The 10,920-nt window shown below is 48.5% G+C and overlaps 4 protein-coding genes across 4 annotated transcripts; 3 read left to right on the forward strand and 1 right to left on the reverse strand.

Annotated features, from left to right (window-relative positions):
• Positions 1-33: 33 nt before the first annotated feature.
• On the forward strand, positions 34-974 carry BGW36DRAFT_375915 (kinase-like domain-containing protein). Its single transcript, XM_046215820.1, has one exon. The coding sequence runs from the start codon at positions 75-77 to the stop codon at positions 819-821; it is 747 nt and encodes a 248-aa protein (XP_046072812.1). The 5' UTR covers positions 34-74; the 3' UTR covers positions 822-974.
• Positions 975-2,587: 1,613 nt separating this feature from the next.
• BGW36DRAFT_294513 (putative UPF0160 domain protein MYG1) lies at positions 2,588-3,758 on the forward strand (the record flags this gene model as incomplete). The annotated part of the gene is made up of 2 exons (XM_046211107.1): positions 2,588-2,649; positions 2,738-3,758. The coding sequence occupies 2 exons, from the start codon at positions 2,588-2,590 to the stop codon at positions 3,756-3,758; spliced, it is 1,083 nt and encodes a 360-aa protein (XP_046072813.1).
• A 1,498-nt stretch (positions 3,759-5,256) lies between these two features.
• Positions 5,257-7,711, forward strand: BGW36DRAFT_396155 (glycosyl hydrolase; the record flags this gene model as incomplete). Its single annotated transcript, XM_046218126.1, has 4 exons — positions 5,257-5,914; positions 5,962-6,395; positions 6,446-7,203; positions 7,255-7,711. 4 exons carry the CDS (start codon positions 5,257-5,259, stop codon positions 7,709-7,711), a joined length of 2,307 nt encoding a protein of 768 aa, XP_046072814.1.
• Positions 7,712-7,789: 78 nt separating this feature from the next.
• Positions 7,790-10,257, reverse strand: BGW36DRAFT_375921 (acyltransferase ChoActase/COT/CPT). The gene is made up of 5 exons (XM_046215821.1): positions 10,156-10,257; positions 9,849-10,108; positions 8,796-9,827; positions 8,208-8,664; positions 7,790-8,146 (listed from the first exon to the last, which is right to left on the reverse strand). Exons 2-5 carry the CDS (start codon positions 9,936-9,938, stop codon positions 8,022-8,024), a joined length of 1,704 nt encoding a protein of 567 aa, XP_046072815.1. The 5' UTR covers positions 9,939-10,108; positions 10,156-10,257; the 3' UTR covers positions 7,790-8,021.
• Between the last annotated feature and the right edge of the window lie 663 nt (positions 10,258-10,920).

The following is a 10,920-nucleotide window of genomic DNA, read 5'->3' on the forward strand; positions in this document are numbered from 1 at the left end:
GTTGTCTTACACCACAGTCAATTCCTTCAATTTCTTCGTGTTATGATATCCTGAGAGCGTCAGACTCGGTCACTATGTTTACTACGAATTTGGATGAGATCTATGCCCTACCTTATATAGGAATGGGCTTATTTGGCTATGTGTTCAAGCTTAGCGACGACCGAGTTATCAAGGTACCTCGAATTTTCCCCGAATCAGAGCACGAGCATAATTCACATTTAAACTGGGTCAACTTGGAGAGCCTCAAGAAAGAGGGAGCGATATACAAACGATTGGGTGTACACGAGGGAATCATTCAATGCCTCAAAATCCAAGACGAGTCAATCGAGCTTGCTTTTGCTAATGAAGGCACCCTTCTGACATACATCCAAACCCATTCTCCGCCGACAAAAGATTTTCGATTCGAGTGGATTCGGTCTCTTACTGATACTTTCGTCTACGTCCATTCCCGTCGGGTCCTAGTTCAGGATATTGATTTGCAGAATATTCTTGTTCACGACTCGAGCCTCAAACTTGTAGACTTTGGACAATCCTTTATATTACCACCTAACGCAGACATGAAACATGCTTGTGTAAATGAGACAACTACGAGCATGGAAATCCTTCATCTAGGATGTATCTTCTATTCTATTGCGGCATGGACCAAGTTTAAATACTACTACTTTGACCATTGGCGATGGCCACTACTAGAAGAGCTTCCTGACACAAATGACATCATTTGTGGAGATGTTATCAAGAAATGCTGGACTGCAAAGTATGCTACCATCGAGGAGGTCGCGAAGGACATTCAAAGTCAAGCGGATGAGGTTTCTAATCACTGAGTGGATGCCAGTATGGTCATATATCCCACTAATTTGAGTGACTCAAGGGATTTTTTTGTGTTGAGGTTTAGAGTCAATGAAAAGAACAATATGATGGTATCAACAAAACAACATAGAAAGGGGAAAAAAGCAAAGAAATCCAATAAGTATGAGCTCTCTATTTTTCTTTAAAAAATGGTAGTATCCTACAAAAATTTTCACAATTACCGACACGGAAACTTGTAAGACGCCAGCGCACAAAGTTTGTTTGCGAGAAACTTCTAGTCAAAGCAAACACCTTTTGTGAATATAATGTAGTTCCAGCATTTCCCAATTTCCAACTTCCAAATTTCATCATATCTTCTAAAGTCAGTGCCAAAATTTGCAACCATGAGTAGCAGATGTGGATGTCGACTAGAACATCCTACGCTCGTAATATGGAAGTGTGGCCATCGAACCTTTTCTCCAACAGAAGCTAGGACTTGGTATTGTGAAATCGCCCAGGAAAGGAGCCCTCCTCAGGCCTGTGATACTATCGAACAAGTATATCCAGCCTCATTTCACACTCGAGAACAAGCTTGTCCGGATTGCTTAAAGAAGAAGAAAAAACCAAATCCAAAGCCCGGTTGTGGTGATCCTGGCGATCCTGGTGATCCCAGTCAAGGACCCTCCGGGTTTTCAACTCTGTCCACAGATGTCACGGCAAGTGCTTAAAATTTCAGTGAGTATAACTTCCCAGGTGTTGCTTACAGCTATTCATCCCATTATCTTTCATACACAAATTGACTAACACGGCGTGCTTAGCAAAGTATTCCAGTGAGAACCTATGGGTCATGGAAAGGTCTTTATTGGATGAGAAGGAGATGTTTGATGAGAAGGGGATAAATGTTAAACTGGGGTCTGATTTGTTTGTTTACTTCGTTGTATGTGTGTGTGTTTCTTTGTAAATATTAATGTACTATATGATTGATGCTTTGTTTTGCTTTCGTCAGATTATCAAGCTGCTTCTCTATGTAATTTCAGGAAACAATACAATGTCTATGCACCACTACATAATGAAGATAGAATATATTTGAAACTCATCAACGACTCAGTGATGCATGATGAATGCGGGATTGCATCAAATGACAAGTTATCCAATATCTGCTAGAATTCGGGTCTGCTTATTAAAGTGGCTCTAGGATCTTTGGTAGTCAACGGTGTTGGATATAAGGACTAACAAATCTGGAAATAGCCATTTACCCAAGAGGAGCACGCACTGAACTATTAATTGATATATCAAACCGTCAAAGAAAAAATATGTTTTAACATGTGGATTATCGACTTTTGAATACCACGTCTAAATTAAGCCTATTCATATTGACATGAGTCTTGCAAATAATATACAGTGAATGATGAGATCAGAAATTAGCGCGCCTGTATTCTTATTTATGACCAATGGCAACTGCTGAATTCATAACCCTACTTACTGTCTTTAGCTCCACCAGAAATTATTCGGAGGGATCTGAGGCGAGGTGAGTTGCCTTTATAATACTCTGTATGGCTTCCTGTAAATTAATAAGCCTCTATATAGACCTGTCTATACCTCTGTAGTTGTAGGGTTTTACAATCCAAGTTCCATATAGTATGAAAATCAGCCAATCACATACAGTCTATTCAGCAATTTTGCGCTTAAATACAAACGGTCCATTACTAAGCATACCACGTGATCTGTCACCTCCAAACCGCTCTCGTCGAAAAATATATCATTGCATCAATTGATGTTTCGACTTGCCAAATTGTTAAATATGGCTGCCGAGACTGCTGCAAAGAAACTGAAAACCTCGGGTCCTCTCATAGGCACCCACAAGTACGTTTGAAACCCCAATTTTTCATGTCCCTCCATCTCTATAAAATGATGTACCCCGCCTTGCGCAAAGCTAACTGATCTCTCACAGTGGCCATTTTCACGCCGACGAGGCTCTCGCCGTTTACCTTCTTCGTCTCCTCCCCGACTACAATGCCTCTCCTCTAGTGCGAACTCGGGATCCAGCGCGTCTAGCAGAATGCCACACTGTCGTGGACGTCGGCGGTGAATACGAACCAGAGCGAAATCGCTACGACCATCACCAACGGACCTTTAGCACCACCTTCCCCAACCACAACACCAAGCTGTCCTCCGCCGGCCTGGTATACATGCACTTTGGCCGCGCCATCATCGCACAACATACCTCTCTCCCCATCGATCACCCTGACGTGACCCTGCTGTACGAGAAACTGTACACGGATTTCGTAGAGGCGCTGGATGCCCACGACAACGGGATTAGTGTCTACGACCCCGCTGCCATAACAGATTCCGGGCTAGAGAAACGCTTCAAGGATGGCGGCATCAATCTTGGTTCTTTGGTTGGTGATCTGAACAACGCCGACCCAACTGCAAACGGGGAGCCTCAAGACGAGGATAGCTTGTTTGCGCGAGCAAGCACATTCATCGGCGACGTTTTCGTACGGAAACTGCGGCATGCGGCATCTTCCTGGCTCCCGGGGCGGGCAATTGTAGGCTCTGCTTACCAGAATCGGTCGGCCAACCATGCATCTAATCGGATCATTGTTCTGGGTCAAGGAGGCGTGCCATGGAAAGAACACCTGTACAATTTTGAGCAGGAGGCTGGGGGAGCGCCGGAGTCCGAGGTTTACTATGTGCTGTACCCGGAGAGCGCGGCTGCAGACGCCAAGTGGCGGATTCAGTGTGTGCCAGTGTCTGAGGCCAGCTTCGTGTCACGGAAGCCATTGCCTGAGGCCTGGCGCGGGGTGCGCGACCAGGACCTTGATGGCGTCATTGCTGCAGAGGCAGAGAAGACTGGGAAGCAAAAGATCCCACCGGGAGCTATCTTTGTTCATGCCAGCGGGTTTATTGGGGGGCATCAGACAAAGGAGGGCGCGCTTGCTATGGCGGCTATGAGTTTGGAGATTGCATGAAAGGATATACAAAAGTAGTTATTTTTAACATTGTGAAGGTTCTTTCTCTTCGTTTCTCTTTCATTTCTCCACCCCCAAATCTCAGTTCTCAATTCTCAATCGTAAACTCGGAAAAATGTCACATGGCCATGTCGGGCTCATAGTGCGGTGGTGTTGCTGGGCCTGCCGATATCGCAATGGCGCCATTTTATCCATCTGATTACAAGAATGATATATCAGAACATATCTCAATTCGAAAAAATAGTATTTTATCACATGCCCTAGTCAGCAGTGTTGTGCGATGTTTGATTCGTCTGCGAATAGAGTATTAGAGTGTCTTGGCAATAATAGCTGGACCAATCGGCTCACGCTGCCGACAGCACGTTCTTTGGAAAAAGCTTGTCATTGTCGCGCACTGGCTCTGCAGACGGGCAATTCTTTGCCAAGTATGTGGCACGCATGAACGTCCACAATGAGCGAGATTTTTCAGTGCTCTAGTTTCTGTCAGGGAGGTTGTTGGAAAGAGGCCACGATGTGCTTGTTGTGGTGGAGTGCAATGTGTTGGGACCGCTTACGGTATCCTAGGGTATATCAAGAATAAATGAACAGGAGTTTATCGCTATTGGCCACCACAGACATAGAGTTGGACGCTTCTAAGTCCTAACTAACTACTGTACCAAGTCTAGAACGTAACCGTCCTCGTGCTGTTTGGCTTGTTTGAGCAGGGCTTGTAGAGCCAAGCCCTAATAGGCTAAGACCGAAAAGGAGCCCGCCATTTTCCTTCCGCTTTGGACAGCTGTGATTGCTGCTGCCTTGCGCCTTCCTTGCACAAAATTCGCTCCTACCACCGCTTTGGTTGGCCGTTCCAATCATTCTCCTTGTAGTGCCTGAGGCTTTTTCGGCTTTTTCTGCTTTTCTCACGCGGATCCTCCGGTGGCCTCCTATTCCCGCTAACGCCAACACTATTATTAGTATTCTTCGCAAGGAGGCTGTTACTGACCATTGATGGTCACTAGCCCCCGCCATGTGCCCCTTTCTGTTGGACCACAACCGTGGTCGGCGTGTAATGTTACCCCTTCATATTCTGCCATTGGCTGCCCGCCCTGTCCCAACTCGTTCGCCGGCAGCCGGCATATATCAGACAGACAGCTGAGACAAGGAGGGGAGGGAGCGGACAATGGCAAAATCCAGGGTGGGTCATGAGAGAAAAAAACCTCGCAACATAAAGAATCCAGAATGCCACTCAATTTTCAATGCTGTGTCGATCGAGATTCCCATGGTGGCGGTGTGCATTGTTACGGAAGGGATGATGTGAGTCGTCTCGAGACGATATCTATTAAGAATGACAATAGCGCCAGCCTGGCCCAGAGACAATGATGTCGAGAAGACAACCGCTGCACCGAGCAGCAGCGCCAGATCGGGCCCCAGTGCGAAGAGTAGCAGCTGGCTGGATTGGCTTGTGCTGAACGACCGAAAAGAGGCTCGTTTATTGCTGCTTTGTCTGCTGGGTTTGAATACAATGTTGCTCGTAGTAGGGCTTTTGCTGCCCTTTATAATCCATGGTGGTGCTAATGAGGCAGCCATCAAACGTGAGCTTGCGGCAGACGGTGACCTGACTGCATATGTGGATATCTTCACTGGTACTCATAGTGGAGGGAATAACAACCCTGCAGCAGCGCGACCGTTTGGTATGGTCAAGCTTGGCCCGGATCTGTTGATTCAAGGCACCGATTCGTATTCTGGCTATCTTCCAAAGGGAAAATTCTCCGGGTTCAGTATGATGCATGAGCAAGGCACGGGGGGTGCTCCGAAATATGGCACAGTGGCACAGCTTCCGCTTGTTGGAGAGGTTTCAAATCCTCTATCGAGAATTACAGTCGCCCGGAACGGGAACGATGAAGCGTCGGTGGGCTACTACAAAGCAAAGACTAGTCAGGGTGTTACCGTAGAGCTTTCGGCCGCCAATCGCGCTGGTATATATCGTTACACATTTCCCAGTAGCGGTGAGAGACATGTCTTGGTTGATATCTCGCATATACTGCCATCCTTCCGTGGAAAGAATTTCGGCCAGGGTTATGCTGGTGGAGAAATCACAGTCTTCCCTGACGGTCACTACGAAGGCCATGGCGTTTATAATAATGGCTGGAATCGGTCACCTAACTGGCCTATATACTTTTGTAAGACATATCATGCTTAGCCCAGATCACTTACTCACTACGGATAGGTGGATATTTCGAAAACACGCCCCAAGGCAACAAGACTTACGCCAGTAGCAATGGAGATGCTAGTATTGAGCAAGCTAGTGGATCTGCTTTTTCCAATTCCTCGGATGTCAGAATTGGCGCCCTCTTTACATTCAACGAAACCGAAGTCATTTCTCGCGTGGGCATCTCATGGCTTTCCACGACGCAGGCTTGCCAGAATTTGGAGACCGAGATTCCGCGTGGAACAGAATTCTCCCAGGTTGTCAACGATAGCAAGTCTGCATGGAATAAGGAAGTTTTCTCAAAGATCACCACATCCGCTACAAATGTAGATTCACTCACACTTCTATACACCTCGCTATACTACATGCACTTGATTCCTACCAACCAGACTGGAGAGAATCCGGGTTGGAAGTCAGAGGAACCCTATTATCAGGATATATTCACCTTCTGGGTATGTGAGCCACAGTGAATGTAGCCAGCCTTCACAGCTAACAAGAAAAGGATCTCTTCCGCTGCGGAACTTCGTTGATGCAAGTCCTTCAACCAGTGTCATACGAGGAGCAGATCCGTTCTCTGATTGATATTTGGAGAAATGAAGGTTACCTGCCTGATGCGCGATCGTCCAATTATAACGGTCGTACTCAAGGTGGATCGAATGCCGACAACATCCTTGCAGATGCATACGTAAAGGGAGTTCGTGGCAAGGTCAATTGGTCAGATGGATATGCAGCTATGGTCAAAAACGCCGAAGTCCAGCCGCCCAACAACGACCCAGATCCATTGGCCCAAGACTCATCGACTAAGGAGGGGCGGGGTGCTTTGCCAGACTGGAAACAGTATGGCTTTATCACTCCATCATACACCCGTGCAGTCACACGAGCTGTTGAATACGCTTACAACGACTTTGGGCTGTACCAAGTCGCGTCTGGTTTGGGTAAACACGATGATGCGAGCAAATATCTCGAGAGATCGCGCAACTGGAGAAATCATTGGAACCCCAATGCAACGTCACTCGGGTTCAGTGGGTTCGTTGTACCTCGGAACCTTAGTGGATTCCAGTCTATCAGTATCCTCAATGCGAAGGGGTACTGGAATGACCCTTGCTACGAGGCCAGTCCATGGGCGTACTCGTTCACTGACGTCCACGACGCAGAACACATGATTGACCTCATGGGCGGACATACCGGATTCGAAAAACGTCTTAACACTACCTTCGAAAAAAGTGCCAGCGGGACCATTTTCGACCCCTCAAACGAGCCGTAAGACTTCCCATACATATTTCAAATCCTCGCTAATTTACTAAATTATAGCATGTTCACAATCCCCTATCTCTACAACTACATTAACCGACCCGAACTCTCCGTCCTGCAATCGCGCACGGTGGCCAAATCCCAATACAGCGTTGGCGTCGACGGACTACCCGGCAACAGCGACGCAGGCGCCATGCAGACATGGTTATTATGGAACATGATTGGTCTATACCCAGTCACTGGCCAGACAACCTTCATCATCCACTCACCCTGGTTCGATTCCCTGGTCATAGACCTCGGCGCTGGCAAAACCCTGAATATCACTGCCAAAAACGGCGATAATAATGGGGACAGCAAGTTCTACGTCCAAAGCCTCAAAGTTAATGGTGTCACTTGGACCAAGAGCTGGCTGACATGGGATGATGTGTTTGCAAAAGGAGGCACGCTGGAGTTTGAGTTAGGGAGCGAGCCGGTGCAGTGGGCGACGGGGGTGTTGCCGCCGAGTCCAGCGTCGTGATCACCTGGATTTATGTCATATTCTTGTAAATACTTCCGAATGAATACATATAAAACGAGAATAAAAAAGGAATAAAACCACTCAATAATACGACTAAGCTCAATATGCATTATGCTATCTCTACAGACTGACAACAACCTGATGGGTATGTAGCTCATACAAAACCTTCAAATAAACGTCACCATCAAGACAGAAACAGGCCAAATCGCTCTCTCAAACATTTTCCTTGGTCCCCTTGAATCCTCAATTTACCGAAAACATAACCATAACCCATGCCGAAAAGTTCCTTAAAAGAGGACGTGTTTGATGCTCAGTATTCCGCAAGCTGCAGCTTCTTCCCAACCGGTCGTCGCCGCACTGGTTTCTCAACTCGGTCTCGATCAGCCTGCACACCTTTGAGGGCATGAAGCAGCATTCCCGCATCGAAAAACCCATCTACATAAAATCATTAGCACGATCAAACCAAACCTAACATAAAAAGGAAAAGGGGACATACATCCACCCATTCCATCATCCTCCACCTCCCCACTGTCCGTCGTCGGCGTCTCCGTGCCTCCTCGTCCAAGGTGGCTAGTATCCTGCCTAATCAACCTTCCGCGCCTATTCTCCAATCTCTCCGACAGCATCTCCATCTCCCGTGCCCGACTGGTCCGCGGACTCGTAGTTTTGCGGCTATTCGTCCTCAGCAATTTGCGGATTTCGAGTAAGTACGATTCCAGCGTGTCCATTAGCCGTGAGGTTTGCCGGTGTTTAGAGCTCGCGCAGATCGAGATTGAGTCGTCTTTGATAATGTACCCGATTCCGAAGCCGTCGCCGGATGTAGGGCCGAAGCCAAAGTGGCGGAGGGAAGGGTTGCCGCAGTTCGAGGTGGACAGTATCGTGTTGTTGATTTTGTCCCAGCCAGCATCGTTGAAGAGTGCGGGGGTCGGGGGATGGTCCGAAGGCGGGCTAGACTACTAAGACTAGAGGTGTAGGCACCGTCGTCAGAGGATGGGGTGGAGGAGATATCAGTATCGGGAGCAGGGCTGGCACGGCCGTTGATGCTGGCGGTGGAGAAATCGTCGTCGAAGGAGCGCTGCCAGACGCAGTAGAGGGCATACAGGTGCCGGTCTTGGCCCTGGGCTTTGGAGCATTCTCTTGTAGTAGCGACATGCTTGTCGGCAGCGCGTTTGAGCGCGTCGACTTTTTGGTTAGGCGGGTTATCGCCCCAAAAGGTCTTTACAAAGTCAATTGATTCCTTGGTGACAGGGCGAATGGCTTCGGTACGTCCGTGGTGGTACATTTTGGTCATTGCGGGCTCATAGGTGTTTTCCATGCGGCCGTAGAGGCCATAGTAGGCAGCTTGAAAGGCCATTTGGACGAACGCGTCTGGGGAAAAGCCCATGGAGGTGATGAAGTTTTTGCCATAGCCGGAAAAGTCGAGGACTTGGAATTCGTGCTGATGGAGGAGGTCGGCGAGATGGGACTCGGCGAAGCGGAGGGCGATATTGAGCTCGGGGATCATATCCCACTGGAGTTTGCGGGGGGTGGTGCTGACGTTTCCGAAACTGCGGGGATCGCGTTTCGCTGGATCAGGGCTGGTTGAGGCCCAAAGGGAGGGGGCCAAGCCGTTGATGGTTTTGGCGTAGCGGAGGATGGTGTCAGTATAGACATCGCTGGCGAAGCGGAGCACGGTGTGGCCATCCACGCCGGTATGCTCAAAGTTGATGCCTGCACTGCCGTTCTGGCACACAATGATTTGCAGTTTGTCATACCAGCGGTTTATGCACGTTCCGATTTGCACACCGCGGACTATATCGCTGGTGCCGCAGAGCATGTTTCCGCAGAGATCCGCGGTGCTGGTGGGCTCCATGTGGTCGAGGCAGAGGACGAAGATGGCGCTGTCGACAATATGAAGGCATTCAGCGTTGTTCGAGCCTTCTTCTTTGGTCAGAAGGTCTCTCAGTCCAGACCATACTTTTCGGTTTTCGGTGCTCAAGATTCCAAGCGCCCCCTTTGCTGCTTCTTGGATTGGGGTTTGTTGGGCGTCGTCGAGGATGACCTGCAGATTCAGGGTGATGTCTTTTTCGCTCATGATGAGATCGTTGTTGTCGTCTAGCACGTCGAACCAGTAGAACTGGCCTCGGCAGAGAACTACGATGTGTTTTGCAGAGGGGTTCTGGCCGATGATACATCCGTTTTCGGTGGGAACACGGGCCGTGCCAAATAGTCGAGAATACTGGAACATACATAGAGGGGTTCCCTTGACTTTGTCGGGTGGGAGTTCCTCTCGGCGGACCGCACGAACAAATGACAAGGCTGACGATGCCAGTGAGGCGGCGCGGGTGAGCTGGTTGTTCCTAGCCGGCGTTGGGTCATCTTCCAGCAGGAAGAACGGATTCAAGTTAAGAACGACCGCTAGCGGGGTAAGCATGGACACTATCAAGTAGTAGGAGAATTCTTACAATTATCGAAATTCAAGTACGAATCGTACCCTTAGAGCCAAACATTAGCATGTGCTATGGGTTGTACCGCGACGACTCACAAAACTGTTCGATATAGCTGGTCTTTGAGGAAGCGTATTTCTTCAGCTTTTCCTGCAACTCAGGACCATCCGACTTGAGAAAGTCATGAACAGCAGCTCTTGTGTCCTCGTGCTCTCTCGGCGTCTGCAAGGGAGCCAAAGCCTCGAGATACCTTCGACAAGTGTCTTCGAGATCCGGGATAGGCAGCTTGGGCAGAGAATCTTGGTTCGCAAAGGTGATACCCCGCGCATTTGCTTGAGGATTCTCTTGGGAGGTAGGCGATGTTACACTGCGCTTTTGCGCGGGGTCCATAGTGCCGATAGCTTGCAGTTTTGGAGACTCGCACCGGGACGATGATTGGAGTTTGGAAGGCAAGATGGCTTCTCCGCCGCCCGCGGAAGACATGTTGAGGAGTTTCACTGCGAGGTTTGAGTAAGACATTGCTCCTGTATTTATCAAGGGTCTATCAAGCGAAGAGACAGGAAAGGAAGGTTGGGAGGGAGAGGAGACGCAAGGCGCTGCGGTAGAAGTAGTGACAGTCTTGAAGACAGTAAGAAGGCATGGATGAAGTTTTCTAGAAACTAGACTCTAGATGTATGCATGTTCATTGACAATACCAGACATGAATTAGGTAGGTGTACATGATTCAATAATATGTCTTGTGTTGTGTTGTGTTAGGACGCCGGGACACATGGAGTATCACGG

Source organism: Talaromyces proteolyticus (assembly GCF_021365285.1).
Source record: "Talaromyces proteolyticus strain PMI_201 chromosome Unknown BGW36scaffold_5, whole genome shotgun sequence".
Classification (NCBI taxonomy): Eukaryota; Fungi; Ascomycota; class Eurotiomycetes; order Eurotiales; family Trichocomaceae; genus Talaromyces; species Talaromyces proteolyticus.